Source organism: Pezoporus flaviventris, unplaced genomic scaffold (genome assembly GCF_033815535.1).
Source record: "Pezoporus flaviventris isolate CSIRO_AGI_PZ_B2104156 unplaced genomic scaffold, CSIRO_AGI_Pfla_v1 ptg000005l, whole genome shotgun sequence".
Classification (NCBI taxonomy): domain Eukaryota; kingdom Metazoa; phylum Chordata; class Aves; order Psittaciformes; family Psittacidae; genus Pezoporus; species Pezoporus flaviventris.
In genome coordinates, this window is record NW_026892553.1 from 3,006,318 (window position 1) to 3,022,956 (window position 16,639).

The following is a 16,639-nucleotide window of genomic DNA, read 5'->3' on the forward strand; positions in this document are numbered from 1 at the left end:
GTAAATGCTGAATTGTTAGAACAGTTCACATTATTATGAGGATTAAAATCACAGAATGGTTTGGGTTGGAAGGGAGCTTAAAGCTCATCCAGTTCCAACCCCCTGCCAGGGGCAGGGACACCTTCCACTGGAGCAGCTTGCTCCAAGCCCCGTCCAACCTGGCTTTTTGCCTTTATTTATAAGCTGAGAACCAAGCTGCGGGCTCTAGCCTGCAGCCGCGGCACTCGGGCCGCTCCTCCGGCACCAGCCCTGCTCTCTGTCGCCCCAGGCTAGTGGCAGGGCTCGGCAAACGCGGGGGGTGGGGAAGGTGCTGTGGAGGCTGCTGTCACCTGCCCCTCACCGCAGGCTCCCAGCTCACCGGCGCTGCCTCCTCCTCCTCCTGAGGCCGAGGCGGGCCAGCAGGGGGCGCGCCGCGGCAGGCAGCGCGCCGCAGGGTGGGCAGCGTCGGGGGGGTCCCACGAGGGGACCCTGCGCCCCTTCTCACCCTTCACGTTCCTGGTGCTGGTGCCGAGGGACGCAGTCGGGATGGTGACCGCGCGGCACCAGGCACCGCCCCTGCGGGAGCCAGGCACAGCCGAACAGGCTGGGTTGGGCTGTACGGGACCGCAAAGCTCATCCAGCTCCAACCCCTGCCACGGGCAGGGACACCTTCCACTAGAGCAGCTTGCTCCAAGCCCCTGTGTCCAACCTGCCCTTGAACACTGCCAGGGATGGGGCAGCCACAGCTTCTCTGGGCACCCTGTGCCAGGGCCTCGGCACCCTCAACAGGGAAGAGCTTCTGCCTAATTGCTCATCTCAGTCTCCCCTCTGTCAGGTTAAAGCCATTCCCCCTTGGCCTGTCACTACATCCCTCGTCCAAGTCCCTCTCCAAATTTCTCGGCAGCCCCTTTAGGCACTGGAGCTGCTCTAAGGTCTCCCCTGAACCTTCTCCAGACTGAAAAAGCCCAGCTCTCTCTGCCTGTCTCCATAGCAGAGCTGCTCAAGCCCTCCCATCATCTTTGTGGCCTCCTCTGGACTCACTCAGGCAGGTCCATGGCCCTCCTGTGCTGCTGCCCCCGAGCTGGATCAGAACTGCAGAGGTGGTCCCACCAGAGTGCAGTAGAGGGGCAGAATCCCCTCTCTCAACCTGCTGCTCATGCTACTAGTCATGCAGCCCAGGTCACAGTTGGCTTTCTGGGTTGCAGTCCAAGAGCAGTGTTGATTTATGTTGTGATTTATGTCATACAGGCACAAATCTCTACCTTAGAGGGACTGCAGCATAACTCTATTAGTTCCATTGTAACCAACAGATGGAAAGCAGCAACAGAGAGTGCTGTATTGTGTGCAGTGTGGTTACTTCCTCATGCAAACCGACCGCCATGTATCATGAACAATTACATATAAACCCGAGGAAATCTGGCCTTGCTTTGTCTCCACATGAGAAGGAGAAGAAGCAGGTCTCCTAGGCTGTCCCAGCCTTTTCACAAACATGTTGGAGCAGGGGAGTGGAGTTTCTACCCACCATAAATCATCAGTGCTCTGGCACAGGCTGCAGCAGGACATGGCTCTGGCAGAGCGTGGGTGAAGTCGGAAGACCTGCTCTGGCCCCCGGTTTGCTTCCTGGCTCCAATTATTGCAAGCTTGATAGGCTGGGATTGGACGTGAAGAATGGACTTCTTCAGCACTTGAGAGTGCTGAGCTGACATCTCTTACCCATCACACGTTCCTCCATTTCAGGAGTTCAGGCAGGTCCAGCTTGGCTTCTCTAGCAACAGTACAAGGCACAGTCAGAGAACAAAACCTGGTGCAGGCTCATGTTACTACACAAACACTTGCAGCTGAATTCTAGATGTGTTTCTCTTCATGGTCACAAAGAAGCCGTGCAGCATTTGAAGCACATGTGCTTCCTGACCTTTTGTGCAGGAGGGGTTTTGCAGTTGATTACTGTCGTACCTTTCACCGTGAGATTCTACTACGTTTGTTTTTAAAATGTGGCTTAGTTTGCCAGTACTCAGAAGCCTCCATCCTTGTCTGTGGGTGAACAAAATAACTAGATCTTCGCCATTACTGGCAACATCTTTATCTGAAATCCCTGGATGGCTCCAGGGTGACCATCCATTGGGAAGGATCCCTTACATTCTACCTTCCACTGAAGTTGGTGCCAGTGCTGACACTTAATAGTGCTGCTTCATAATATATAAAATAATATAAACCAAAATCCAGATGTTTAGTTTTCATTCTAGTGGCAGTAATAAAGGATGCAGCCTGACAAGATGGCCTTGTACAAACACACGCTAAGCAGCAAGTGCACAGAGGAGTGGAGGACAGTAATCATCACGGAATATTATATACAGACTGTTGTGTTGTCTGAACAAGAAAAGGAGATTTTCCTCTTTGAGGCATAATATCAATTTATTAATTGTGTTTGAGGTTGTGATCTACCTTGAGAAGGCTAATTAAACACTTCACAAGTGGTTAACAGTGAAAGCAAAAATAACACCAAGGATTTTACATGAGTAGCCTGAGAATAAAAAGCATAGCGCTCTGCTGCCAACAGAGTAGAAAATTTACTATTATGACTCAAGAAAGCCATGTAGTTTCAATAATACCCAATTCATGTATTGCTCTTAACTTAATAAATCTTCCTTCATGAAGATAAAATGCTTTCTAAAGTGCACTTTTGAGACTAATGATTATATCAGGGTTTTCAGTTGGCAGAGAGACTCCAGAAGAATTTTAACTCCAAGGAGCTGAGGTGTGTTTCGAGGAGGGGGAGGAGAGCTGGCCAGAGAGCAGGCAGGCAGGCAGCACCATGACGAGTGAGCCCATAGTTCAAATAAACCTCACCATCCTGTTCTCCACCTGCATATTTTCATCCTCTCTGATAAGCAGTGGTTTCCACCTCTGGTGTTGCTTGTCTTGAATGTGATTACAGACTGGCACATAGTGTTATGCTTTGGAGGAAAAGGGAATTACCAGAGCATTTCTCAAGCAGCTGTGAAGGCGGCTGTACAAACACATCTGAAGAAACATTCCTTGAAGAATTTTAATCTCTTGGACTTAACTTGGCTTGTTCTAAAAAGATTCAAAAGTACACAAGTTATTATTATTAAATTTTGAGATTCCCTGAACTGGAGGATTTGGTTTGTTTTGGGTTTTTTGTATGTGTGTACCATCATCCAAAGTAAATTTTGGTTTATTACTTTCTCAAAACATACATCCACCTCATGACAGTCTCAAAGATTCACGTAAGTAGAAAGTTGGAGAGGGGCATTCAGAAGTGTGTGTAGTGATAGGACAAGGGGTAATGGCAATAAGCTAGACAAGGGGAGATTTAGATGAGATATTAGGAAGAAATTCCTTACTGTGCGGGTACTGAGGCACTGGCACAGGGTGCCCAGAGAAGCTGTGGCTGCCCCATCCCTGGCAGTGTTCAAGGCCAGGTTGGACACAGGGACTTGGAGCAAGCTGCTCTAGTGGAAGGTGTCCCTGCCCGGGGCCAGAGGGTTGGGCTTTAAGGTCCCTTCCAACCCAAACCAGTCTGGGATTCTGTAATTCTGTAAGTATCATAAGCAATATCAAGATTAGGCATGTCATCCTCAAAATAATTCTTTTTCCTATTAGATATTAATAAACCAAATGTAGGTCACTTAATAGCCTTTTAAACTTTTTTAATTGTTTCTTATCATTTCTGTGCTTACAAGAACCACCTGATGATCTGAAACCAGACAGCTTATTTTGGGTGAAAAAAATAACTTCAGAAATACCTCCTCCTTTTTGCCATGAGCAGAACAAACATGTGTCCTTCATCTTAACCTGTAGGTGGGAAAATTTCAGCTTGCTATGTTTATCACCGTATTTCCCATTTTCTGCGAAGCTGCGCTGTCAGAATGCATAGTAAAATATGCATAGGGTAATATTTGGAGTACCAGAGGCAAGTGGAAGGCAGGTGCTAAATATAAATTTCCCTAAATAACATGTCACCATGACTATAGCAATTAAGAACTCTTTGAGGCCTTATCCAGTGGTCCCAATGAATACAAGTGATGCTGTGGAATTGCAGCAGCGATGGCTGGCACCAGCCCTTGGCACAGCCCATGTCCTGCATTAACCGAGCACAGCAACAAGTCCCCGGCCACGGCACAGACAAGGGCCGGCCAGGGAAGGGACACGGAGGGGCAGCTCGTATCACCAGTGCCTATTCGTGACTCTTTGGTGGTTTATTTGTGCTGAAGAGCCTTAAAGTAATTATGGGGAGTGAAAGCATTCACCTGGATGCCAGCCTGTCTCTTGGCATGGACAAGTCACTTGGGCAGTTAACGTCCACGCTGGAATGAGTTACAAAAGGGAATTCTCAATGTCATTGCCCGGTAACATCTGCCCATCCCAGGCTCCTGTCGCCCCCGCGAGTGACCAGCCACGGGAAGGGGCACCCCTGGGCCGGCTCCAGCCTCCCCAGGTAGCAAGGAGCACTCCCGCACCAAGGGCGAGGCCGGCAGCGGGGCACCCCGCGCCGCTGAAGGAGATGGCGAGTTTCCATGGGCTGCGAGGGATGGGCAGCGGCATCCACGGTGCCCGGCCAAGCTCAGCTGTCGCCGGCGGGCAGAAACCTCCCAACCGCTCCTCTCCCCTTTAGGCGCCGGGCCCCCGCGTCGCCTCAGCGGGGCTTCCCGCCGCCACGTCTCGCGTGGTTCACCGGGAACTCGCCTCGCCCCTTTCCTTCTTTCTTTCTTTTCTTCCTTTCTATTTTTTTTTAACCGTTTTCCCCTCTTCCGGGCCGGGCGGCGCTGACTGCCGGGCCCGCAGCCCAGTGAGCGCGGCGGGGCGGGGCGAGCCCCGGCCAGGCACCCCGCCTTCCCGCAGTCGCCTCAGCCTCAGCCCCAGCCGCAGCCCGCCCGCATACATACACACACACAGAGCCACCCGCCCGGCTCCGCATCCTGCCGCTGCCGCCGCTTCGTCTCCCAGCATGGTCATCAAGGTTTACATCGCCTCCTCCTCCGGCTCCACGGCGGTAAGGGGCACCCCGGGAAAGTCGCACCGGGCGAGGGACCGGGTGTGGGCTCCCCTCGGTCCCCGCAGGGCAGCTTGAGGAGGGGCTGGGGCAGGCGGGCTTCGCCCCGCTCGGCTGGCGCTCTGTGTGTGTGCCTCTGTGTGCGTGTGCCTGTGTCTGTGTGTGTGTGCCTGCCTGTGCCTGTGTGTGTGCCTCTGTGTGTGTGTGTGTGCCTGTGCCTGTGTGTGTGTGTGTGTGTGTGCGTGTGTGCAGCCGTCGGGAAGAGAATGCCATTTCCTTCGTGGATCCAAGGCTTCTGGGGGGCTCCCACACGGCGGCCGGGCCCCAGGGGTTGCATTCGTACCCCTCGCCAGGAATCAACGCCAACCATGTTTGGGGTTCCTGTTGGGGCTTATTTTTATTGTTGTTTTCTGTCTCCTTCTTGAAGCTTATTCCTGAATGGTGTCACCCGTCGTGTCACTGTTTGGTTTTGATGCCTTTATTCCCTTTACATGGACTCATGCATGGTGGCAGGCATGTGTGGCCGCTGTCTGAGTAGCTGTAGGTTCGTGCCGTGTGGGAATACCGGGTTTCACTTCTTACGGCCCCGGTAGGCAGCGGTTGGTCAGGAGACCGCATTTTTCACAAGGAAAGTAAACTAGCAAACAAAAATAGTGGGGGTTCGTGCCTAAGTTCAGCTGTAGCGTGGAGCGGTAATGCACAAGGTTGTCTCATGTCTGCTTGAGCTGTGTCAGAGATGCTCCGAGTCTAAAATCCAGAGGATTTTGTTGCACTCAGTATGAACGGGTACAGAGCTACCAAATGCCAGCTGTTGCAGTTAATGGTCAGTGACTTTTACTGTGAGCAGATAAAAAGACGGAGCTGTTGCTCTGTGATGACTTTTCATGCTGACTGCTATGCTGTGTACATCAGGTGTAGGTTCCCAGACTTTCAGGTGATGGTGATGTACAGAAATTCTCCTTCTCTGGTTCAGTTCAGTTCAGTCCAGCCTTCAGCAGATAAAATGCTATGTTGGCAAGCTTTGCTGTTGATGGTTGTGATGCTGGAGCCCCTTGTTTGGCTCTGATGGCAGAGGCTGAGCCCCGCAGTGACAGAGTGCAGATGGCACAGGAGTGTGTGCCTCGGGTGGCCCTGCTGTTGCTCTCTTCTCGAGTCATTTTTATTAATCGTGTCATCGATGTGCTGATGGTGAAAAGCAGGTGATTATCTGATGCTCATCTGGGGAGTGTCTTGAAATCACGAATAGCTCATTCATGGGGGGGGGGGGGTCCAAGGGATTTCTGCTGGGTTTATACCAAACGATCATCTGGAGGGAAAGAAAGAGTCATTAGCAAATTGAAAAAGTAATTCTTTCTGTCTAATACAGCTGTTAATAGGTTTCAAGTTGGCTGATTCAGTTGCCATAGATTTTTATCAGTGACCTCTTAATGACAGTTATTGATTCCTGTCTGTGTGGTGATGCTAAGCTCTGGGGGGTGCAACCACTGATTTCAATCCTGACTATGTTCCCCTGTTTTTAAATTAGGCTTTAATTATTAGCTTGGTGGTTTCTGTGATGTTGTCTGGTCCTTGTGTGGATTGTGTATGTTGCAAAGCTCTATTCTGACTGACTGCTGCCTTTTAGGCTCCTTTGTGAATCTTTGATGGTGGAATTTGACTATAGCGTTGGCGTAGCCTGTTTTTGTGGAATTTGAGTGTAACATGCACATAATTGCTAGTTTTATGACGTCTGTGTGTACATATATAGAGATATACTTGTGTCTAAAGCTGGTGCAGCTCCAGAAATCTTGCGGTACTGATCAGGACTTGCACGTTCGCAGTTTGCTGAGTACACCGAGGGTGTTTCTGTTGGCAGGGCTCAGCGGAGTACCTCACAGGGTGGCTGTTTTCTTTCTCTTATAAGAATTTTAATGAATATTTAAACCAAAAGTCAGGCAAGAGAGGCAGCTATCCATGCTCTATAGAAGTGGGTCATTTTCATGGGTCTTAAGCCATTGGTGAGACAGGCTTTGCTTGGAGGACTAGAGGAGCCTTTCTGGATGCTCAATTTGAAATAACCCACTCCAGGAATGGAAAATCCACATCAGAGGAGGTTGCTACAGAGAGATGGAACAGAGTCAAAGCTGTTCCCAGCGAAGTAACTGAACTGGCTAACGTCAGCTCTGTAAGGGCCCTCACTCCTGCTAAGTTGCCTTTATACCGCCAGTGACACTTGGCACTGTGTTATTTTGGTTTTTAAAAGATTAATTTGCTTGAGTAGAAACAAATCAGAGAGAAGTGTAAGGTAACACAACTGCCCCATTTCTGTAAGTTGGTGAAGCTTTTGTGAGACGCCAGAAACATTGCCTCCTACTGAAGGGAAAACGGGTTAAGATTGCTTCACACCTCACAGCCAGGGGCTGTAAGTCTTGGAGGGTGCCCAAATTTTGTGGTCTTTTATTGGCCAAGTCATACTTTATTATGTAGTGTAATTTGCCACATCATAGTGTATAAAATGTTTCCCCAAGGCACTGTTCTCCATAAAGTTTATATTCAGTGGTGTGTATCTGGGAGGAAAAAGTATCTTAACAAGCTCATATCTAAGCAGAGGCATCTTGCAAGTGTATTTAAAGGGATTTCTGGTGAAGTTCACTTAATTCCCATGTAAATGCATCATTCAGAGCCTGGGCATGGCTTTTACAGTGACAAGTGTGACTGCTGAGCTGCCTCTTGACGGGCTCAGTGTTATCTTTGGTGTGTTTCACTGACGGCAAAGTCCTGTGTTTGTACTTGGTCATGCAGTTTGCTTTATGCTCTGTATGGTAGAGGTAAAGGTGACTTCGTGTTTGGGTGGTTCATTCCCACAGGTCTAGAAGCAGAGATAGCTGAATATCCTGGAAGTTTATAATTAAGGAATTATATTGCAGCCTTGGTGTGGCCTCCTGTTTGAATTTCACCCCAGAAATCATCATGTGATAGTTACAGCACCAGTTTCGTGCTGTATTTGGAAGTCTTGTATGGAAAGTTGCCCTCTTTAATCTTTTTCAGCGTGAATGTTGTACTGGCAAGTCATGGGCCGAGGCAGGGATTCATGGGGTGCATTGTAATTATGAACATGAGCTGTAGACACCAAACCTGAAAATATGCATTTGTAGCTTCTGTCCAGAAGAGTCTCTGCATGATGTACAGTTGTAGTGAACAGTGTTAGTATGCGACAGTGTTGGAGGCTAGGAACGTGAAATGGCAGACCAAATGTCGCATTCAGAAGCACCCAAGCATTGACTGGAGCAGGGACTCCACAGGCTGTGCGAGTGATTTGGCTGTAGGCTTCTACGCAAATCCTTCAAGAGACGAAAGGAGGAGAGGCCAAATAGTAATTAGACTCTCGCTCCTGGAAGAAAAAGGGTACAAGGAAGGAATAAGCTGAGTTGCACAAGTCCAGTCTGTGATTTTCTCCATTAGCGTTTAGGTATTTGTTGCTCTTTGGGTAAGAGGTTGCTCCAGCTTCCCTGCAGCATCAGAAGCTCTTGTTTGTGTCTTCCTGAAGGCATCTGGGTTCCCAGTTTTATTGATCTCCTGTGGAAAGAAGCCAGCTGTTAAAATTCTTCTCGCTTTTACGAGTGTGCATTTGTTGCCAGCAACTGCACTGGTCTCGACTGTGGACTTGGAGTGAATTATGTTAGTTCGTCCAGCGTCCCTTTGCAAGCTCTGGGAGTAAGGATGAAACCTGGATGCTATGGCTATGGAAGTGAAGTGCCAGCACCAGAGATGGTGGGCCAAGCTCTCCTCTGTGCCCCCACCAGTGCTGTGGGCTGTGGAAACTCCTGCATCCAACCCTGGTGTCCAGATGATCCTCGGAGCCAGGCACTTCACCTCTGTGGCCTACAGCCCGTGCTTCCGTCTCTCCTCCTCACTTGTTTGGAAGGCCCCGTGGGTGGTTTTCCTTCCTCACCTCCTACAGCAACCGCAGACATGGGAAAAATAAGAGATGAGTTCCAGAATCAGTGTCAGAGTCCCCATGTTACACATCAGGCTCACTGCTGTTTAGGGGTGGTGTTAGAGAGGAAAGGAAATTTTAGTTTATTTTCTCATTCGGAGTTGGGGTTGTGAAGTGTTTCATGTTTTTCTTGTATTGTTTCTTTGCTTGAGAAAGGATCTGGGTCTTCTCCTCCCCACCCACCAGGAAATAAAGAGGAAAGTAGCCTGTGGTCTGGAGAATGAACATTTGCTCATAATTACTCATTTCTTTTCCCCCACATAAACCTGTGAGGCACAGGAGCGCGTTCTGGTGCTGCTGGGGATATATAGCCAGTGGCAAATGCTTTCTAGAACTTTACAGGTTGCACCTGAGGGAGAACAGTTTTGGGGAAGAGCAGCTGGAAACAAGGAGACTTGTGCATAAACACCAGCTCTTGTCTTTGTTCAGCAGCTCAGGGCTTTGGGAGGGCTTGTGAAGCCACTTCATCCTTCCAAAGCAATCACAGTGATGATTGGACATGGAAAGGCGGATCTCGTACAAATAAAAATAAGTTATATTTTTATATAACAGCCTGCTGTCTGTTTTGTTGGTTTTCGAGTTTTTTGGAGTTTTACTGTGTGACCCCCCCCCCCCCCCCCCCCCCGGTGATGGGGGCTCTGTGCTGAGCCTTGCTGAGGGCACAGGCTGGGTGGTCCTTTGCATCTGGTGGCTTATGGGTGTGTTTAATGAGTGTGTCTTGTGCTGCAGTCGTGTCCAAGGCTGCACATGTGTTGTCAAAGCCCGGATGCGTGTGGTCGCATTTGTCATCCCGGAAGCCTCGAGCAGTGGAGCTGCTAAAGAGCTTCCTCTGGTCCAAATGGCGATGAGTATCGGTGCAGTTCATAGGAGAAGAAAACACTGACGCAGATCTTTTATAGATAGCATTGTCATATGATGCAAGTTTAGGTAAAACCAGGTATTTTGAGGAAAATAAGTTGCATATGTAGTTTTAAAAGCAATCTCACAATTGTTTATATATTTTTGTGATACTTAGCTCTTGCAGTTTATATACTGTGGGTGAAACCTGCCTTGTTTTCAAGGCTCGGTATTGATTTTTAAATCCATCTCTTGTGTAAACATAATATGCATCAAGTACTTTTTTGGCTACCCAGTTAAGGAAACTTAATGTCCCTCCATGAAGTGGTATGAATTGTTCTGAATTAGAGCTCTTGTGGTTGGAGACAAAATACATAACGAACCTAGAGAGGCAGTTAGCTAGGATACGTTCCATCCGCCTTGTGGGTTGGGGTTTTTCCTTTAAGTCATTATTCCAAGCTCTAGGTAAGTTAAATATTTTTCTTAAAATGTTGCATTTAAATTTTTGGTAGAGCCAAAGATGAAATTGACCACAGTTGTTGAAATAGTTTTAATATATAAAAATAGAAAGCATTCTGCTGTGCTTAAATAAAAAGTTTTCTGACAGCATGAGAAATTATACTCCACAGTTAAGACTAGGAAAAGTTTTTTGCTGAGAATTTCTGTAGATTGTATATGCCGGTATGACAGTGTTTACTTTGAGATGGTCCATCAGGATTATGTCTTTCTCTTGCTCTGCTTGAGGAGAAAAGGCTGACATGGAGAAGAAGCTGTCAGCTTGCACTGGCTTTGCTTGAACCCTGAACTGCAGCACTTCCTGAGATACGATCCATCCAGTGTTATGTCAGAGCACTTGTGGTTTCTTAATAAATATTTGTGAAGTTGAGCAGGGAACTTTTCTTGTCCTGAGGCATTAAAGTTACCTTGGAAAAATTCCTGTGGAAGTCAGTGAATTGGTATGTGTGTAACAAGCAAAGGATGCAAACCCCAAGAGTCACTGCAAGGTTATTCTCATTTGAGGAACTGGAGAGAAAAGAGAAAAACGGACACATTGATAAATTTCAGCAGTTCAGGCTTGAAACAGAACTAGAATATTCTCCTGTATGATAAAAAGACGAGCTAAGGAGGTGTCATTGTCGCAGCTGGAGATAGATGAGCTCTGCTTTCATGCTCCCCAGCCCTGAATTGTTGCTCTGGAAACACTGATCTTATTCCCTGGGACTAACTAGTGATCTGGAAACCTGAACCAAATCCACAACTTGTATCACTATTATGCTATTCAAACATGAAAATACAGTGTTAACAGCATTTGTTTAATCCCAGCCATATTCAGAGGAGTTCAATATAAAGTACTTTTGTTGGTCAGGTATTTGATCAAGCCTGGAAGAGTTTTAATTGATTAAAATTAAAATTAAGCATTAGCTTTTCTACTACTATTTGTCCCAGAACAAAGTGTCCATCCAGGAGCATGTCCTTTGAAGGACAGCATCTCCAACTGACTATTAAGGCCCTTTCTCTGAAATTTGGAAGACAGTAAAGTGAGACACAAGAAAATCCAGAGGGTTAACATCAGGCTGTAGACTGAGTGAATGCTGTCTGGGTACAGCTGAAGTAGTCTTTGCACCTTGACTTACAGCTCCTTCCTGTTGGACTTGATTTCCCCTGTGAGAAGTGGATGTGGTGGTTCGATTTCTTTAATTAGCTACCAAAAGTTTAGTTTTATTGGGGCTCTCTTTCCATGCGTGCACTGTTACCTATTGGGAGACCTAGTGTTTCAATTGCTGTGGTATTGTAGTGAAGAAAGGAGCCAAGGGCAGCAGTGGTTTAAAAAGGGATCTTGGGGAAATCTGGAAACTATGAATTTTCTTCCTGTGCTGTGCAAATTGATGTTATTTTTTGTTAGACTTCTTCGTAGTGGATTTGTGGACAGATACAGAGCAAAGGAAGAATCAGTACACTGTGAAAAAAAAGCTGTGCCTCACAGCTGATTTACCTGGGGCAGCCACAGTGCACAGGAACAAAGGTGATCCGTTAATACTGAAACCCTGGACTCCTAGAAAGTTCTGGATAAGCTTTGGCCAAGTTAAACATCTATTTATTTATAAAGAAACTAAGCTACTGTGGATAAGATGAGGGGATTTTTTTCTTTCTTTTTGGCCTATACAATTGATTACACATCAGTTGTAAAACCAGACACGAATCGAGACTTTGGAATATATAGGCAGCTTTTGCAATATGCAGAAGTTACAAGGACATCCTACAGAGATCTGTACTGTGACAAGGCTGTTGGTGAAGTTGCACAGTGTGAGAGCAGCTCTAGCTGTCCCAGGTGGGAAGCTAGGAAGAAACAATCATCCTCCTGTGCAGGAGTGAGCTGATACTGTTAAGCAGAGAGGTCTTGGAGCCATACTAGGTAATTCCACAGAAATATCTTATTGGTAGCCATAGAAGACAAACAAAATGTCAGGAATCTTTTAGGATGGGAGAGGGCAAGGGGAAAGAAAAAACCCTACTGCTGTATAAATCTGTGGTGCATCTATATCTTAATAGGCTGGGATTGCTGAGTTTAAATGATGAAGGCATATTAAATAGGGTGAGGCGATTGCTGTAGGAGGAAAAACCAAACGAGGTAGAACTTTGCAACTAAGAAAGAAAGAGCTAAAAGGTATGAGAAGTGGTGAAATCCTGTCAGGCATAAGGGAAAACAGATAGGAAGTGATTATTCATCGCTTTTCCTAATGCAGTGATGGGGGGGGAGCAAGTGAGGCTAGCAGGTGGCAGGTTCAGAATAAATGAAGTATTTCTTTGACAACCTGTAGTTTAATGGGGAAACTCACTACCAGAGAACATAATGTATGCCAAAAATTGCATGGTTTAGGAAGTAGTGAGACAAATTAAGGGGGAAAGTCTATTAAGGGCTATTAAACATAATTACACCTCTGACTCAGAGCTGCAGATTACTGGAGTCTGGGAATGTATAATGTGGTGTGGCCCTGCACGCTCAGTCTGTTGATGTGCTCTTCCCTGGGATCTGTGGCCGGTGGAGACAGATACTGGGTTAGGCAAGTGTTGGATCAGACCCAGTAAAGCTGTGCTTCTGTTCTTGGGTGAAACTGGCTCTGCTCCCAAAATGATCTTAAGAGTTTTCATTTAAAAATTTCAGAATGTGTTGTGCAGCAATAATGTTCGATGGAGAATGTGTCTGTGTGTTTGGCATGTGCTGGTTTGTTTTTAATGTGTGGTTATTGCAGACTCCTGCAGTTGTAAGAAGGCTCTGGACTTTAGATGAAACTAGGATTTTCCTCTGAAGTGCAAAGATTTTGTAGCTAGGTTATATTCAGACATACCAATGTGACTGAAATCTTACCTCTCGCTGCAAACTCTGTGATGCTGGGAGAGACTGAAGATATGAGAGGAACTTTTAATTGTATTTGTCCCCTGTATCTTAGAAACGGGGGTGGGAGGAGCAGAAGTTACAATAATAATTTTCCTCTTGGTTTCCTTCTGAACAACTGCAGTTCAGTTCAAGAGCCAAGGACAAGGCTGTAAGAGATGTTTGTATGAAGCTCTTTGTTATGCTTGTAGTCTCAAAACTTCCTGCTGAGAGATAAACGCTGAAATATCAAGGTTTGGACATTGAGTAAGACTTTGCATAGGGATGATGTGCCATTAGATCTCCTGGTTTACATATAATGAAACATGCTGTGGGATGGAGGTGGTGATTGGGATGTTTGGATCTGGGGCAGTCAGCATGAAGCAAGCTCTACCAGGTGACATGCAGCCTCTCCCTCTGAGGTTTGAGTTGAATGCTGTGCTTGGGTGTGACTGGGAAGGGTTTCCATTAACCAAGGATGCAGTGTGACTCTTTTCCTGGGCTCTTGGCTGGACAGGGAGACGTGAATGAGAGCTTGAAGGAATGAACATCGCTGTTCTTCACGTGCCTCATTGCCGGTCACGATCTGAGCATCTCTTACATGCGAAACATAAGCATTGGGTGATGTGGATAGCACATGATTCCAAAACCAACATGGTTTTGTAGCGTGAACTACAGATGCTGACATGCATCGTGTTTAGACCTACCTAATAAGGTGGGTGTATCAGAAACCTCTCCTGCCTTTGGGATAGGTCAAAATAAACTGGCAAAGCCCCACGTAAGCAGCCTTTGGGGAAAATAATAGTACTTTTCACATTTTTATGAGGATAGCAGGTTTAAACAGCACATCTGTATTCACCTCGTGGGATCAGCCTTTGGCTGTACTAGTATCACTGGGAGTTTTGCCATGGACTACAGCAAGACAAGATTTTACTCCTTAGGAAATACTTAATGCTGCTTCTCCAAGACCATTCCTGTGCACATGCTGCAAATGTACTCAGCCAGAGCAGCAGCTGCAGAGCAGCTGGCAGAACTGGAGAAGAGCAGGATAACCCTGTGAATGAATTGAAAACATATCTCAAAACATCCTCACTGGACATGGAAAGAAATGAAGTTCAAGTGAAGTTGCTTTATGGATAATAGATATAGGCAGGAAATACAATATACATGAGTAGAAATAAAGATAAAAAAAGGGGCAGGTCTGCAAACTTACTTGGTAGTGACCTGATAATCCTGATTAAGAACTGGAAATTCCTTTCCACCCTGTAATGCAGATAAGCATGTCTCATGGTTCTGGTGGCTAAGTCCATGAAACCTTTGTGCTTGAGCAGTCTTTCTCTAAATTTCTGTTTCCTTTCATCTCTCATGAAAATGTACCAGGAGATGGCCGTGAGAGGCTCCGTTTCATCCACAGTGAACTGAAGTTTGAGTTGTGCATGCTGTGGAAAGATCAGCTTAAAAAAAGCCATGCCAGAAAATGCTCCTTCCAGGAATTCACACCTGTATAAACTGAGGAGCAGCTGGACAGACGCTGTGTCTTCTATATAATGATTTGGGACCAAAATTAGCAGCTTGGACGGTGTTAGGATAGCTATCACCTCACACTGCCAGCCTTCAAGTATTAGGCTGAGACTGAAAAACATCAGGGGAATGAAGCTATTTTGGCTGCTTGCCCAGGCCTGCAGAACTCCATCCTACAGCAAATAAACAGCTGGGGGACTTAATATTTTTAAAACTAAAATGCAGTGTGTATTTGTCTTAGTCCCTGGTTGTGGTAAGCAGATGCTAGCTTACCAAGAAGGAAGGGAGGCAGAAGGAAGCTTGTGGTTTAAAAAAGAAAGACAAAAAGCAGATGGTGACAAGAGTGATATAAAAACCTTGAGAAGCCAGTGGGGGTTTGCAAAGTGGCCTCTAGGTCAGGCTCTGTCAGCGGCCATGCCTGCCACCAAGGCATGGGCAGCATCTGCATTAGTGCTCCTGGTCTGGGGTGGAAGGTGACACTTCCCTTTGAGTGCAGTGATGTTCCCTTGGCGATAGGAAGGACCTTACCATGTTGGAAAATACTCGTTTTAAATTCCTGTAAAGTGTGACTCCAGGATGTGTCCTGAGGAATCCTCTTTGAGATAAACCCCCAGGCACTGGCCTTCCTGGCTGCTGCAAGCAGCAGTTGAACAACTCCTGTACTGCTTCAGCTGCTGAAAGTGTTAGAAACTTCAGTGTGGCTGATTCTTGTGGGCTTCCTGTTTATCTTCCTTTTTCTCTCCCCTCTTTGAAGACACAGTTTCTGGAGTTACAGTGTTTTGTCCAGGTCTGCACTAAAATAAAGAAGGGACCTGGGGTTCCCAGGATGATATGCACTTGAAATGATACCCAAGAAAATTATCCAGTCAGAAAGCTTGGTCTATTATGTATTGTCTGCTAAATCTTTCATCTCTGGAATGCTTTGGTGTGGCTGTACTGACCTGCTATTGTATCTCAGTTCAGCCTGACCTTTTGGAAAGAGGAGGAAAACTTGTATTTAATCCATAGCTTTTCTCTTAATCCCCTCTTCCTTTGCATTATGATATTTAGTTATTTTACTTCAGGAAATAAAAGCTTTTCTTCTCTCGAACAATTTATTTGGTTTAGTTTTAGGATAGCGGTCATCAAAAAGACTGTAGCTAAATAATGTCTGTGGTGTACGACATTATTCTTCAAAGAAAGTAATACAGATCAGAATCACCTGTATGTAGCACAAGATCCCTGAAGTCATACCATATTTCTTCTTAAAGTAGTTCTTTATTTAAAGACAATAAATGCCTGGCAATATAAAGGCAGTGAAACAGCTATTAATGCTGTAAACTTTTAGTCTTGTCAGTTAATTTAGTCTCTCTGTCTGCTAAACCATAAGAGGAAACAAACCCTTTATTGCAGACCACAGGAGCCTTGTGCAACACTTGTCTTTTAACTCCTTTCTTAGTCAGCGTTCTTCTCTCATTAGAAGAACAAAACAAAACATGTTTTTCCTTTCCACTCTCTCTGCCATGCAGGGCTCTTCATCCACAGATTCTGACAAAGAATTTCATTAGTAGCTGTTTCAATAAACACCCCAAATGTAGACCCCTGAATTCTGTAGTGCTCCCTCAGTAAATACCAGCCAAGCGCTGTGCTGCATGTGGAGGATGAAGTTTCAGGGTGGAACAAGGTAGGAACTGTGCTGTTCTAATTGGTGTAACGTGACAGCCAGCAGTTCTCACAGGGGGTAGCTGCTGCTAGCATTGCACGGATGGGCTAGTACAACCTGTCCAGGAGCCCTCTGTAAAAATGAAGATGAAAGAGGAATAATTCTGTTGGCTTTCAGAGAGAGACTGAAAAAAACTGGCAGAAAAAAAACATACTCAGAACCTGACGATGGTGGTGAGGTCCAGGCTTTCAGGAATCAAGCCCTTTTTAAAGCTTCTGGAGCAAGTAGTCAGGTTTC

General features: G+C 46.3%; 2 protein-coding genes across 2 annotated transcripts in view; one reads left to right on the forward strand and one right to left on the reverse strand.

Moving 5' to 3' along the window:
* The window catches only part of HMGN5 (high mobility group nucleosome binding domain 5), a 234,151-nt gene that overhangs the window by 16,163 nt on the left and 201,349 nt on the right, over positions 1-16,639 (reverse strand). The gene's annotated exons all lie outside the window — the stretch shown is intronic.
* The window catches only part of SH3BGRL (SH3 domain binding glutamate rich protein like), a 32,968-nt gene continuing 21,220 nt past the window's right edge, over positions 4,892-16,639 (forward strand). The window contains exon 1 of the mRNA XM_061445680.1: positions 4,892-4,993. Within this exon, the coding sequence (XP_061301664.1) occupies positions 4,949-4,993 (45 nt within the window). The 5' untranslated portion in view covers positions 4,892-4,948. The remainder of the gene's footprint in view (positions 4,994-16,639) is intronic.